The following is a 16,184-nucleotide window of genomic DNA, read 5'->3' as shown; positions in this document are numbered from 1 at the left end:
CTAGGAGCATCTACCCCTGGTGTTTTTGTTTTTCTTTCTTTCTTTTTTTAAATGGAGGTAATGGGGATTGAACCCAGGACCTTGTGCGTGCTAAGCACACACTTTAGCACTGAGCTGTACCCAATTCCCTACCCCTGGTATTTTTCTTGGGTTTCTCCTGTGTTCCACAGCTTGTGTGTCATTTTCATTTTTAAGGTAAAAGAATAAGGTAATGCTGTATGTTCAAATTTCACAACTACCACCTTTAATATTTAGAATTGTTACTTTATTCCCTTTTATATCTTAATCTGTTTATGCTGTGTAAAGTTTGTTTGACAGTAGGTTTAGTCAGATTTCTCTTTTGTAACATTCTCCTAGAAAAATAAAAGAACTTTAATTAGATGGTCTTTCTGGATTCACTGCTTAAAGACCCAGGTTCAAATCCTGGTTTTCCCACTATGTGATTGTAGTTAAATCATTTAATTTTCCAGGCCTTAGTTTTCTCATCTAAAAAATGAAGAGCTTCACCACATTATTTCCACAAACTCTTGGAGCTCTAAAAGATTCTGTGACTCTGAATTACAAGAAATTTGCAAATAGAATAAAATTAAATGATTTTACCTATTAATGTCTCAAATAATGGCTTAACATTAAATGTATATTTTACTTGCCAGCTAGATTAGATAATTGGTGTTCATAGCCCTTCGCACGGAAGTACACATACAAATTTTACATTTCTGTATGCTTATGGGCCCCAGGCTGAAAGCAGAACATCACTGTTGTAGTGTTTTGTTTATTGTTGCATTGTTTGGTTTATTAAGATTATCATAAGTACACATGATAAGACATTTGTACCACTAATTATTTTTCTCAGCATGTCTTTATATATTTTATGCCATTTAAAAAAAAAGTTTCTCCTACCGAATTGCTACTGAAAGATAAACAGTATGGTCTGCAAATGAACTAACGCCATATCATGTAGGTAATATTTATGGTAATTTTTCCTTCCTTTTGCATTCACTTCAGTCGGTGAATTTGTCTTGATCTGATTGGGGGTTTTCTGTTTTGACTTTTAGAACTGAACAATATTTTGGGAGTCCAAGTGACATGGCCTCTACTGCAGAACACATCAGAGACAGGATGAAACTAGTTAGTCTCAAAAGGCAGCAGCTGAGACATCCCGAAATGATGACTACAGAGAGCTAATAGCTACCTTCTTCCCACAGATCCTGCAGTTCATGATCCCGCATGTCGTCAGCATTCTACAGCATTCGCTACAGTACTTAAAGATGCATTTCACAGCAGGATAAGCCTCATTTCTTTCCATTACACATTTCTTGCTACATGTTAACACCTTGCAAATACCAAGACATAATTATTTAACATGCTTTGAGACCATAGACTCCAAGTATCTTAAAAGAAGGAACTGTAAACATTGCACTGAAAACTTGCTTTAAAGCTTTACCTGACATGTCAGTTTGTAGATGAACAACTGATAATAAGCTTTGAATGGTGCTAATAAGAGTTTAGGAATTCTCTATATAAAAAATGGTTGCCCTTCCTCCCCAGGTGATGTAGTAAATTTAGACTGTAGTTAAACTGTTATTAGTAGACGGTGGTGTCCTCAAAATTTTCCTTTGTAATTCTTCAAAATTGCATTATTTTTATTGTGTCAGTATGAAGAAAACTTTCAGATCTTTGATATATCATATTCATTAAAAGACATTTTCCTATTTGTATTGATAATGTATTAAAAGTTGTTTGTGCTTAATAAAAGACTTCTTTTAAACATCTTATTTAATTTGGTGGTTATATCCTATTTCCAAACATGAGTGCCTTATTTAAAAGGGCATTCTTAGGGTTTTGAGGATGGTTTAATATTTGATAATTTGTTTTTCATGTTGATTGCATGTATTTTAGCCATAAATCTCATATGTAAGCATGTGTATATAATAAGCATGTTTTATCATGAAAAATAATTGTTAAGAACAATTTAGATCTTTAAGAAGTTATGAATGGAATACTATTTCTAATTTTTCTCATCTTCAACTTGAAAAAATATCCAAACTATTAACTACCCTGAAGATATTTTGTCTTTGGGGGAGGAGGGCTGGGGAAGGTGGTGTATAAGTTACTTAAGTATAATCCTTTATATCAGAGTAATCTTTCTGGAACTAAAAATAGCAATTGTTAATAAAATTTAATTTCTCATGACAGACTAGAAGCAAGATTCTGAAGTAGTCTAATAACAAAAATTGTACAAGTCTTTTAGAAATAAAATTTATAAAACGTGCTTTTAAGTTTATTTTAAGTTTGAAATCATAAAATACGTAATTTTTGTGTTAATTTTTATTTCAGAAAATGTTTTTGAGAAAGATATTTTGTAGTCTGTGGTCAATTCAAAATTATGCAAAGAATTGTATGCTGGTTCCTTTTCGTTGTCTACAAAAATGCTCATGTATCTTCCAATGCAAAAAACTTCCTCTGAGCCTGCTGGTTATCTCCAGCCTTCTTCACTGCCAGACTTCTTGGAGAAACCCGTATTCATTGCCTCTACATCCTCATCGCTCACTGCTAAGAGCAGCATCTGGCAGTCTGGTTTTACACAGCACTGCAATGAAACGGTTCTCAGTGGGCTCCCAGTTACTGAACTGAATGACTTTTTTTTCCCCTCTGTCTGCATCCTTTGTTCATTTCTGCCTCTGCAACATTTATATCATTGAGCAGCCCTTCTTAGACAGTGTCTTCCTTGAGGTGTTATCCTCTGCCTAAGTATAGTCACATAGCTCTTACTTAAAATGTGTCTACTAAAACGTGCTCTCACAGCTTCTGTCATTACAGTGCTTCTGGAGGTATCTCATCCTTTGGCTTTCTTTTTTATCCCAGTGTCCTATGTTACGTATCTGGTCCAAAGTTCTAAACCTGTACTTGCAACTCCTGCTTGACATTGCAACCTGGGTGAAGTTATTAATTGTATTTTTCACCTTTCTCCTCTTAGATAATTTTGGTTAAAGATGCAGCCTTTTTTTAAATAGTCACATATGCCAGATAATCTGAGGGCCACATTCAGCTGGCTCCCTCTTATACTGCCATTGAGTCTGAGAACATCCAGGAAGTTTTTTCTATGTTTGATAATCCTCTCCGTCTTTTAGGTCATAACTTCTATGAGTATGAGCTTTTGTGATTCTTCATTTCAGTCTACATGATGGTGCTAATCACATGCTACAACTGTTCATGTCTCTCTACCTGCTACATTATAAGCTCTTTTGAGGGAAGGAATCTTGTGGGACTTCTCCAATTCCCAGCCGTTTGCTCATGTGTAATAACTGCTCAGTTCCCCTGTATGTGAATGAATGTTCTGTTGTAGGCATTAGTGATAATCCCTCTTATATTGTAGTCTGAAGTATGTTTTAAACAGATTTCCTAAAGTTAGGGCTGAGTTATGAGTGAATCTACTAATCAGGAAGTCATTTGGTATTTTAGATGCTTAGATATTAGCTGATTTAGATACCTAGTTATAGTCAAGATCTGTTTCTTCTACTGAATTGCAGAGTAATTAGAATGTTTTTATTAAAGACTGTGCCAGAAAGGAACTGGATTGTAAGTAATGAGACTCCTTAGTTCTACCATCAACTCACCTACTTATTGTCAAATGAGTTAATTTTTGTATGCCTTAAGCTGTCCTACCTACAGCAAGAGTAAAATAAGGCACACCTGGAATTTGCATATTTCAAATGAAGATGAATATGCTTTTAACGTAGTAAATATTGTTGCTTTTCATTTGTAACTTTGCTGCTACTTTCTATATGTATATCTGTATATACATAAACAGTTATGAATGAAAACCCAGCAATGCCCTAATGTGATTTTGTTCATAGAGTCACAGTTCACTTAGAGTACCTGTGAAGGAAGTGACTGCAGTCTGTTTGAAATCAACGTTGGCCTGCAAATATAATGGAGAAAGAACCATCTTTTCTAGTTGGTATATGGCACAACTTGCCACCTTATTTTAGTGCATCTCAGGGAATTATTGAAGAGTTAATTGGGCTAGCTTCATTTTGTTTTGGTCTTTTATCTTTTGCTTTTGTGTTGTGCATTTGTTCCTGTGTAAGCTCAGTATATAAAGGCAGTTTTGGCATCCGTTCGTGAAGAACGGAGCTTTGATGAACAGAGTTAAGATGCGAAGGTGACTATCTCAGATAAAATTGACTTTGTTCCCAGGCCTCATTGTTGATGACCTTCCTCTGCTAGGTGACTTCCTGGTAGTGTTGATAAAACTGTGCACGCAGCCTGCCAGCGAGGAAGTCGATGGCAGTTCGAGACTTCCTTGCTGTGTAGAAGAATGGGTATTTCTCTGACTTTATAGGCCTTTAAATTGGCTACTGCTCCCAAGTGTTACCTAGTATTAATGTGTTTGTTGTTTGTTTCATTACCCTGTCAGTTAACATACGGAGTGTGCTACTTAGTGTATTCGTATTAATGTAGTTAGTGGCATACCCCTTAATAGGAACATGACAATTACTTTTCTGATAGTGCTCAATCCTACTCTGATCTAAACCCATTGTAACCAATGGCATGATTGTGAGATTAGTTGAGCCTGCCTTGCTGTGCATTCTGCATTTGGAGAAGGAATTCAGAATTCTCTGCTACATTGTAAGTTCCTTGTCAGAGTGGATACTGCTGTGTGCTCTTCCCATCCTCACAGGTCTGTAGTAAAAACGCTGTGGTTACTAAAAATTAAACATAGTATAGTTGCTAAATTCTTCCACATCTTGAGCCTATTGAAAACGGTATAGGAAATTATGATACATGGGTAAATATCTTCAGTGACGAGTTGTGTGATTGGGGTGTTTTTGTTAAACCCCCATGGCTGACCAGTTAACCTAATTAGCAAACTTAATCAGTGTTAAGTTTCGATTCTAAAAATAAAAAGTTTCAGTTGGGGTGGAAAATACGCTTCTGGTATGTAGGGCAGCACGTACCTTGATGAGGCAAAATGAAGTACAGATCTATCACATGACGTTATGACTTTAGTGTGTGCTACGGAAAATCCAGGTCTACCTGAGAAGAATAAATAATGGCAGGAATAGTAGAGAAAATATAAAGGTTAAAATAAGAACTGTAGTGAATATAATGAAAAGAGTTTGAAAGTTTAAATACCTGGCTTCAGAATCTGGCTTTGCCATTTACTGACCTTTGTAAAAATCACTAAACAACCCTGGGTCTGTAAAATAGAGAAGTCACATTAAATAATTTCAAGAATGAGATACAATCATGTTAAAAATGTTGAAAACTAAAATGTTCAAAATGGGAGGTATCATTGCTACAATTACCTTTTCAGAATAGAAAATGGAGCATTCTTAATCTTGTTCTTGTCCCACATGACAATCATAGGGAAAGGTAACATCTGTGGTCACTTCCTGATGCTCCATGTCCCTTAATTCAAAACTATATACTGAAAATACCAAGGATGGGGTCAGTGAGCACATCAGTAAATAACAAGATGCTCAAATCTGACAAATTAACTCTTTTATGACAGGACGATAGACCAGCCAGTTGGAAGACAAGTGAGGAATATCGTCTACTTGCGGCTGACAGGACAGGACAATTCCATTAATAAGTAAGTAGAAAGTAAGTGTTATGCTCAAGAGTGGATCTTAGTGAGTCAGCACCAACCTGCAGCAACAAGAGCACAAATCTGACCACTGTTAGTGCTGTTACGGTTAGAGAAGAGCAGTCTTGGTAACTTGAGTAGTAGCAATAACAGAAACAAACTGGTCCTATCATGGAGACTGGCAGAAGTAAGACGCTCCATGGAACAGCATAAATACAGGGGAATGCTGAAGACTGGGAGGGGCTCGTAGATATGACGCTGAATAGCATGGCTGTACTATTTTAAAGCAGGCTTGAAAACTTGAAAAAACTAGTCCATGTGCTTCAAGAAAAAGCAGAGCCTGTCCTAGAACATGAAGAACTTAGAAATTGCAGGCAAAGCCAGAGCCATGACTACGTAGTGTGAAAGCAGTAAGTAAGTTTTTAAGAGAATCAAGATTATTTTTGTTAGAAAACTCTTTGGAGGCAATATACAACAATACCCATGTATAATGATACAGGAATTCTTAGCAAATAACTAAAAATACTTATGAACTGCTAGTTCTTACGAGCAGTATTGTTATGGATCTTAAATCAGGCATGTGGAAAACTACTACTGACAGAAGACTATTGAAGTCTGAAGCCGTTTTAGTGAATCTCAAGGTGCCACCTTAGAAGTATTTACAAGTCAAATGCCATCTCTTTAGAGTGACCCCCAAATGTGCCCCTCTTTGGAGAGATAGGCGAATGATTCAGAAATCAGGGCCTGTTCACCGTGTTCAAGCCTCACGTTATGTTTTGGGTCTGCACGTTTATTACAGTTACCGTGATTCTTTCTCAGTTTTAGAAGTCAGGGTAAAAACAGAATCTCTGCTTGGTGTTTTCCCTGAAGAGAGTGTGTGGTGGTGTTTTTTTTTTAAATCTTAATTCTGACTCAACGTTAGTTACACAGCCAACAATGATCACTGTATGTATTAACATTTTTTTAAGGTGTGAGGAGATCCGTATGTTTGACAATTTTCAGCCAGCATAGATTTGAGAGCTGATTGCTCACCTCACACTCAGGAATATCCTTTCACAAGCTCAAGTTTCTAAATGGACACTATTGGGAAGAGTTTGATGATTATGTTGCTGTGAGATCAGTAATGAAATCCTCAGCATTATTTGGTAAGCATTGCGCCCTGAGTTTTTCCCCTGTTTTATTGTAACATACAAAAAAGTTAAAATTTTACAGTGTACTTACCACCCAGATGCTAGTTAGCATTTAACTGTGCTTTATCACGTCTGTCCACCTATCAGTTCATCAAATCCAGATTATTTTTAATGCATTTTAAATTGCAGAAATCTCTACACTTTCTACTGTATTTAGCGTACATATTATTCACTAGAGTTCAGTATTTGCTTACATTTTAATTTTGATGTAAAGTGAGCATACAGTGAAATGCATAAATTTTACGTGTGTATCTGCTGGGTTTTGGCAAGTGCATACAGTGCTAACAAAATACAAAATGTTAGATAATTCCCACATGGCCATTCCAGTCAGTTCTTGTCCCCACGCCACCCCCTACAGGGAACCACTGTTCTTTTTTTTTCCTACCGTAAATCAGATTTGTTTGTTCTAGATCTTTGTGTAAATAGAGTCACACAGCATGTCCTCTTTCTAGATGGCTTCTTACCATGTTTTGGACATTTATCTATGTGTTTGGGTATGTTATGTTAATAGTTCATTCCTTTTTTTTTATTGCTGAGTAATCTGTTGTATGACTATATTACAGTTTATCCATTATCCTATTTATAAATACGTGGTCTGTTTCCAGTATTGGTAATTATAAAGCTACTCTGATTATTCTTAACATAAATCTTATGTGAACATAGGCTTTCGTTTCTCTTGGATGAATATCTAGCATTAGAATTTGTGTCATAGGGTAGTTTTAAAAGAAACTGCCATAGCTTTTTTCAGTGTGGTTGTGCTGTGTCCTGGGTTTTAACTATATTTTGGATATGTAAGTTGTTAACTAATTTTATGACCCACATTTGAAATATGAGAAGTAGGTTTGGAATAGAAATGGCATTTTTATGGTTGGCAGTTGATGTTATTTGAGGGAAGCAAATGCCTGTCTGCCCAAAACAGTTCCCCAAGTGGTTCCTATCCCTGAAATGTTAGCATTGGTTTCACTCCTTGAAATATTAAAGCACTTACCCAAACATGGTGATATATTAACTATAAGAAACAGCACTGGTTTGTTATATTACAAACTTTTGCCACCCATTTTCAGTAGGTAAAGTAAGACTGGTAGCTGAACAGAAAAGATTACTTCTGTTTAGTAAGGGTAGAAGGGACAGTAAAAACATGTATGGCTAGTCAGTCCCAGGTACAGCAATGTGAGAGAACCATCTGGACAGGGAAGTCCTCCAAATGGTGGTCAAGAAACCAGAAAACTGGGTGGGGAGAATTCTACCTCAGAGTTGTGCATAGGGGATAGCTATGTTTTTGCAGGATATTTTAACCTTTGCAAGTCATATTTTTAATTTTGTCTTTTCAGTACCACCCAGCTATAGTTATTTCACACCCCCAGTGACTTCTATCCACTGTGTCTTACCCTCTCTGCCTGTTCTATTACATACTGCGGTTATCTGTATAAGCCTGTAAAAGTATAATCATATGTACGTTTCCAGTGCTTGTGTTCAAAGATTTATGTATGGTCCATCCAATCTTTCCTATTCTGTTTTTAAGGGCTGGGATATTTGGCTTCTACTGTAAATCCTTATAATGTTCCATACATTGTATATGCAATAAAAATGTTAAAAACTATAATTAATGGCAGCAGATTTTGATATGTATTTCCTTGTTATGTTATCACTTTGGACATTAAGTTTGGTTTCTGTTAATAAAGTATGTTCATCAAATCTAGGGAGAATTAAGTTATACTGGTCTCTATAACATAATCTCGTGAATTCAGCATCTTTGAATCTGTTCACTTTTTTCGTAAAAATTTAAATTTTTTTCTAACAATATTCTCTCTCTCTCTCAATCTTTGATTAAAGCAAAAATGTAACTCCTTTATTCTGAAATAATCTGGAGTCTTAGAAGATAGACTAAACACACTTTCCCTTGTGCCTCTCCTGTCTTCAGCAGCTCCCATCCTATGTTCCCACAGGCCTAGCACAGAAACTCAGGGCTTTCTCTTGAGTCCTACATTGTCAGAGATTGTTAGGTTCTCATTACAATAGGTAGTGGTTACATTTCTTTTGTTCCTAACAAGAAGACCATTTTTAAGACTGAAAAGACAGATGTGTATCTGGGATAGGGGAATACATATTAAAACAAAGTTGGCTATACTTAAAATAACACAATCATATTATGCTAAACATAATGACAGCTCCAGAATGGCTACTGGGAATTTAGAGTTGCCAGAATTTGGAGGTCAGCAAGCCTTACTCCTTGTCTAGTGATGTTAAGTGTATTTGAATGACAGTTGAACATATGAGCAAAATGTGTATATGAAAAAGAATGTAACTTTATTATTAATATTTTTTTCATTTAATCTCCCATTAGACACGATGTATCCACAAAGTTGTTCCACCTTCTGTGTAAAGTGTACCCAGAAGTATTCTCATAAGCATAAACTCTTATGTGAAAGTTAAAATGAGCACAAGAAATACCCAGTTTTTGTCAGGACAGGAAGGAAGAGAATTAGAGTGATAAGAAAGATATTCATGGTGTATTATTGGGTGAAAAAAGGCACATTCCAAAACTATAGAAATATTCATTTTACAAATAAAAATAGCTGTTTATAGAACTTGCATAAGTTATCTTTGAGATGTGGAATTAATAGATCATAATTTTCTTTGTTACTTTTATTTTCTGACTTCTTGTTAAAATGAGTGTTTTTGAAAGAGCTTCTAAGTATAAAAGGCCTAGCAAGTATATTCTTATATTCTGAAATATCTGTTGCAAGAATTCTCAAGGTGAAGTAGGAAAAAATACATATGAAAATCTAGGGGGGTAGAATTTTAAAATTCAAATCAGTATAACTTTCATTTTCAAAATTCTACAAAAAGTAAATATTGAAGTCAATGTCTGAGATATGCAGAAGATAGCATCATGGGTTTAAATACCTTGAGAAAACAACGTGCATTGAACTCTGCTTACATCTCTCTTCAGGTCTATTCCAAATTATTTTGTATAGGACAAAACTGCATTTTAAGAATGGACAAGCAAAGAAAATATTCTGTATGGTGATTTCAGTGATAACTCTGTTGCTGCAGGTTGATGATAATGAAGCCATGCCTGTATTGGAAAGGTCAAGTACCTCAATCCCAGGATCACGTTTTCCTCCAAACCCCTGAAGATAAGTAATCTTGCCAATGTCTATTCTTAGTCAAAATGAAGACTAGAAGGAAACATGAGTCAGTAGCAACACTTGACATTCCTGTTTCTCTAATCCATTTTATTCTTCTAACCAGAACACTCTCAGAATAGGACTATTAGCTCTACCCGGTTGTCTACACAGTTGCATCTATGAGGAAGTCCTGTATTGTTGACACGACAAGGCTTTCTTAGAGTCTTGTGTTAGAACTGGGAACACATTTTTCCATCAAAATGATTAAAACGCAACTGGTCTCCTTCAGATACATTATGGATTAAGCAGGCGACTCTGTTGAATGACCTAGAAATTTAGTTAGGATTAATAATATTACTGTATGTTGCAAGTTGTGAACACCTGACCTACCAATAGATTTTTAGAATGTATTTATTATTTGGAAGCTGCTTTTGTGCTAAGAAAATGTTTAGAGCTCATAAACCATAAAGATACCTCTCAGGTAATTAGGATAGAAACATAGATTAAGTTTCAAAGGAGCAGCACAGTACATTATAAACATGTGGTTAGAACTAGAATATGTGTTCTAGATCAGTGTTTATGAAACTGGACCGTGCCCACAATCAACTGGAGATCTTATTAAAATGTAGATTCTGAATCAGTAAGTCTGGGATAGGACCTGAGGTTTTGCATTTCCAAAAGTTTTCCAAGTGTTGCCAATGCTGCCAGTCTGCAAACCACACTTTGGATTGCAAGATTCTAGAATATCTTATAAAAATTTAATATGGAGACTTTTCAGAGACATTGATTATCTTTCAAATTATCTCATTTCTGTAATTTAAAAGAATGCAGATGTGGCATTTTGGGAAGTATGTAAAATAATTTTAGTGACCTCAGAAGTCAAATATATTTATGAAATCACCAGGTTCAGGAAAAGTATATGGTAAATTTTAGCAAATTCACAGTGAAGCCTGAACTTATATTTCTACTGTCTCATGACTGAGGGATGATGGTGGTCAACTGTGCCTTTTTGCTTTATTCTTTTAAATTATGTTTAATATAATAATAAAGTGTAGTTATTGTTTTTTAAAAAGTACTCTAGGAAATACAGAAAATATTCAGAGTAAAAACTGCCCGTAAGTCATCAATGCAGAAAACCCACTTAGTATTTGATGCATTTCCTTTGTGTATCATCTAACAAGATTATACCACTATTTAACTTTAGTTTCTGATTTTTACAATATTGTAACATAAAATTTTCCCATTAATATTTTCCCTGTGTAATTCAATATCTGTGTAATATTCAGTGATAAGTAGATATCATAACTATTATTGCTATTTGGCAAACATTTTTTCATTCCTTCTTTTTCTTTCTTAATGCTATGGTAAGTAATGCTACAGTGAACATCCTTGTACTTAATTTTGATTGCATCTGTCCTTGAGATTGATTCCTGAAAGTGGAAACATTTGTTTGGAATGTATCCATATTTTAAGGCTTTTGATAGTTATAACCAAATTGCTTTCCAGAATGTTAGGCAAATTTATGCTTCCCATCAAAAGCTACAGTGCCCATTGCATGGCACTCCTTCCAGTACAAAATGTTACTGATAAAAACTCTTAACTGCCAGTGAGGGCAAAAATAATTTAATAATTTAGTAGTATTCATTGTGTTTCCCATTGGTGACTTGTCTATTATTATTTTTGTGTTCTTTTCCTTTGGAGTCTTATCATTTTTCATTTATTTGTAGAAGCTTTTTATACAACAAGGGTAATAATCCTTTATGATACTTAGAGCAGTACTGTTTGTAGTTTGTCATTTTTTTTAATCTTTATGAATTTTGGTATGTTAGTATGTTTATTTTTATAGTGAAATCTGTTAACTAACCTTCATTTTGATTTCTTACATTTCCTTAAAGCTTAGAAAAATTCTCCTTCAGCTTAAATTTTGTTTTCTTGTGCATTTTAATTTTTTACTTTTAAATACAAAAGCAATTTTGGTACATTATGTGAGATAATGACCTAATATGATAGATTTTTCTAAATATCAAGTGTTGTAAACATTACTTATTGAATAAGCTGTATCTCTCATTGATTTATGATACTACTTTGAAAATACACTGAGTTCTTAAGTTTCTTGGGCCTGCTTCTGGGTTAGCCGTTCTGTTCTGTTGACTAGTATATCTATTCTTCTGCCAGTACCACACTGCTTTTAGGATTTTTTTGGAAACAAAACAAAAATCAGAAGTTCTTCTTACAGCATTACATAGAAGCAGATTTTACCTATTCAGATAATTTTTTTGGTGGCATAAGTAAATAAAGAAAACCTCGCTGAATGAGTATAGATATCAGAAGATTTAGAAGAGTGAAGAAAAAAAGTTATATGCTTAAAGATGATTAAGACAGAAGAAGAAGGGAAGCAAAGAAACAGTAGCTGTAGAGCATGTTACTTGAATGGGCACAGTGCACAGCACAGAGGGAGAACAAGACAGTATGCAGAATGCAGAGAAGAAAAGGTGTAAGAGAGAAGAACAAAATAGCCATAAAGTGACAAAAATGGAAAGGAAGGAGAAAATGGAGAAACAATGTGAAGATTTGTGAGAAGAGATTAACCTTGTAATTTTGGATAAGTTATTTAGTATATCTGGGTCAATTTCGTGAATAAAATGATAGGAAATGCCTCAAAGTGTTTCTCATAGTTATATGACATTGTAAACCCTTCAGGAGGGTAGCTGGCACAAGAGCACTGCCCTATAATGAAATTTTTCCCATGATCTCCCTAGACTGCAAATTCCTTGCGGGCAAAGGCCTCATGTGTCTCCGTCCTTGATGTTTTTCTGGTACCTAAATCAATGCCTGGAACATCAGAAGTGCACAATAATTATTTGTTGAAAAGTGAGTATTTGCATGGACTCTAGTATGGCATCAAATTTTTGTTGTGTTTTGTTTTTTAACCCATCTGACCCTTTTAGAGGGCTTTTCCATATGGGATACAGTTATGATGGTAGAAGAGAGAGTAGGCAAGACCACAGATTTTCTTTCTGAGGTTCCACTTACTGAGTTTAAAAATGCCATCTCTTCTCATCAAGTGTCCTCTAAATGCAGGTTCTTCTGGAAGGGGCCACAGTTTAAGTCAGCATCAACTAACACATTAGGTTATGAACCCCCTGGTAGGGACTGGTTAACAAATAGGTAAGGGCAGGAGTGGATAGCACTGAGGCAAGGGGCCCTGGGCAGGTGGTTTGCAGAGGTGACAAGGAAAGAACAGAGACTGTGAGGGCACAAAAACAGACATACTGTGCAGTTCTCCATGAGCTGGTCTGTTTTATTCTGCAAAATTTCCACATCCAAATGTAGTTAGGAGATGGAATTCTGCAGTAAAGTTCTAAATAAAACATATATAATTCATTATTCTAGATCATACATTTTGAACCAAAAAGCTCCCTTCCAATTTCTTAATCTCAAAGTTTTGTTTTTAAAGAAGTGAGTTTGGATTCATACTTGAGTTTGATTTAAATGTGCCTTTTCTTCAGCCATGTTACTTATCCAGGCCTCCTGATGGCCATGACTGAGAAAATTAAGGACACTGTCCAAATATTATTTAACTCATATGCTCTCAAGCCTAAGCAGTCTGTGGATGCTGATGGTGAGGATATTGTATTGCAATAATAATCAAATTTTCTGAGTTGAGTAATAACTCAAATTAACTGTATTATTTGTTCTACCACTTGTTTGACCAAACCTGTTTGGCTCACTCAGCCAAATCTACCTGTGGTCTATGGGTGACTGAGGATACAGCCAAACCATCCTCCCATCCTGTCCAGGTATCTACAAATCAAGGCAGACAAAAGTGATTTTAAAAGTAGGAAGAAAAATCTCCTGAACATCCAATAGTCGAAGAAGAAATCAAAAGGGAAATTTTTTAACGCCCTGAAACAAATGATAGTGGAATCACAACATACCAAAATCCATAGGTTGCTGGAAAAGCAGTTCTAAGATGAACACTTATAAACATCTAGATAAGGAAAAAGAACTCAAATAACGTACTACTTTGCACCTCAAGAAACTAGAAGAAAAAGAACAAACTAAGCCAAAGTTAAGAGAAGGAAGAAAATAGCAAAAATCAGAGCAGAAATACGTGAAATAGAGACAATAAAAACAATAGCCAAGATCAATACAACTAAGCTGTTTTTTGAAAAGATAAAACTAACCTTTAGCTAAACTATGAAAAAAAGAAGACTCAAATCAGAAATGAAAGAGTATATACCACAAATGATACCACAGAAATATGAAGGATCATAGAGACTACTTTGGACAAGTGTATGCCAACAAACTGGACAACCTTGAAAAAACTGATAAATTCTTAGAAACAGAACCTGCCAAGACTGAATCATGAAGAAGTAGAAAATATAAACTTTCCAATAACAAGGAGATTTAATTAGTAATCAACCCCCCCCCCACCAAGGAAAATCTAAAACCAATGGCTTCACTGGTAGATCCTACCAAACATTTAAAGAATTAACAACTGTCAAATTCTTTTAAAAAATTGAAGAGGAGGAACATTCCCCAACTCATTTTACAAGACTAGTATCACTCTGATACCACAGCCAGATAAGGACAATTTAAGAAAAGGGAACTACAGGTCAATATCTCTAATGAATATAGATGCAAGAGGAGAGGGTTCAAGATGGCAGAGTAGAAAGATCCTGAACTCACCTCCTCCCAGGGATGCAATAAATCTACAACTAAATATGGAATAATACCCTCAGAAAGATACCTGAAAACTGGATGGACAGAGCCTCCACAACAAAGTTTAAAAGGACAGCATTAAGATGGGTAGGAGGGCTGAGATACAGTCTCACCAAGGGGGAAATAAACCACACCTCAGCCACAGCAATCCACAACTGAGAGGGATCACAAAGGTATGGATCTTTTCCAAGAAGAGTGAGGGAGCTGAACTCCACATCAGGCACACTAACTCCTAAATCCTGCACAGGAGAAAGGAACCCCCCAAATAAAATACCTTTAGCTTTGAAAACCAATGAGAAAGATGTCCAGAAAAACTGTAGAACTGCAGGGAATGGAAAACCTTCTCTTAAAAGGCCTACCTATCGGCTCACTCAACCCGAAAATAAACAAAAAACCCAAAAAGCAAAGAAACAAAAAAACACCACTAGATTGAAAAGTGTATGGACCATAGGTGAAGGGGACCCACTTACTAATCCTGAAGCATCTACCAGAGAGGCAGGAGCCAGTTGGGTTGCTCCCTGGGGATTGAGACAGGGCAGGAGCCATTTTTGTGATCTCAAGTTACCTTACTAATGTTGGCACTGGTGGGTAACATTTTGAAAATCTCCTTCTAACCTTTTAGTATCATTGGGCATGCCCAACTCAGAGTGCCACCCACCCCTGCATCTCAGCTGGGCCTCACAGCCAGGTAAGCAACAGCCCTGCCCATATCATGTATAGAAGCCATGGCTGGGCCCTGCAGCTGGTCTGGGTACCAACCCCACTAACCAGTGTGCTGCAGGGGCAGCTGTGGCCCCACCACAAGAGGCGGGCACACACAGCTCACAGAGGGGATGCCTCTTGAGCACCTGGCTCTGGTGTCTAGGCAGGATTGCACCTCTGAGCCCCACAGGACATCTCCTAAATAAAACTACTCCTTCAGGACTGTAAGAGATTGCTGATTTACCTAATACTTAGAAACAAACACAGAGAAATAGGCAAAGTGAGACAGAGGAGTATGTTCCTGAAGAAAGAACAAGACAAAACTCAAAAAAAGAACTAAACAAAATGGAGATGGGCAACGTACCTGATAAAGAGTTCAAATTAATGGTCATAAACATACTGAACTCAGGAGAAATGTGGATGAACATAGTGAAAATTACAACATGATGATAGAAAATATAAGAAAATACCAAGTAGAAGTTATAAATGAACTGAAAAATATACCAGACAATTTCAGCAGCAGATTGAAGTCAGTGAGCAGGAAGACAAAGCAATAGAATGCAACCAGACAGAGTAGCAAAGTGAAAAAAATAATTTTAGAAAGTGAAGGTGTCTTAAGGGACCTTTGGAACAACATCAAGTGGAGTAACATTCACATATAGAGGTCCCAGAATTAGACAAGAGAGAAAAAGGACCAGAAAAATTATTTGAAGAATTAAGACTGAAAACTTTCCTAATTTGGGGAAGGAAACAGACATCCAGGTCCAGGAGTCCAAGAGAGTTCTAAATAAGATGAACCCAAAGAGAAACAAACCAAGACCTTATAATTAAAATAGTAAAAGG

At 36.0% G+C, this 16,184-nt stretch overlaps 2 protein-coding genes across 10 annotated transcripts in view; both read left to right on the top strand.

Moving 5' to 3' along the window:
• SESTD1 (SEC14 and spectrin domain containing 1) overlaps positions 1–8,386 on the top strand; it is a 118,012-nt gene extending 109,626 nt beyond the window's left edge. For all 3 annotated transcript variants that reach the window (XM_031451743.2, XM_031451744.2, XM_031451747.2), the window contains one exon: positions 1,056–8,386. In XM_031451743.2, the coding sequence (XP_031307603.1) occupies positions 1,056–1,185 (130 nt within the window). In that variant the 3' untranslated portion in view covers positions 1,186–8,386. The remainder of the gene's footprint in view (positions 1–1,055) is intronic.
• Positions 8,387–11,870: 3,484 nt separating this feature from the next.
• Positions 11,871–16,184, top strand: part of CCDC141 (coiled-coil domain containing 141) — a 194,972-nt gene continuing 190,658 nt past the window's right edge. For 3 of the 7 annotated variants that reach the window (XM_031451742.2, XM_064484942.1, XM_064484944.1), the window contains exon 1: positions 11,871–12,785. The gene's annotated coding sequence lies outside the window, so the exon portion shown is untranslated. The remainder of the gene's footprint in view (positions 12,786–16,184) is intronic. The other 4 variants (XM_031451739.2, XM_031451738.2, XM_031451737.2 and 1 more) reach the window with 2 other exon arrangements.

Source organism: Camelus dromedarius, chromosome 4 (assembly GCF_036321535.1).
Source record: "Camelus dromedarius isolate mCamDro1 chromosome 4, mCamDro1.pat, whole genome shotgun sequence".
Classification (NCBI taxonomy): domain Eukaryota; kingdom Metazoa; phylum Chordata; class Mammalia; order Artiodactyla; family Camelidae; genus Camelus; species Camelus dromedarius.
This window is presented reverse-complemented; position numbering and strand designations above follow the sequence as displayed.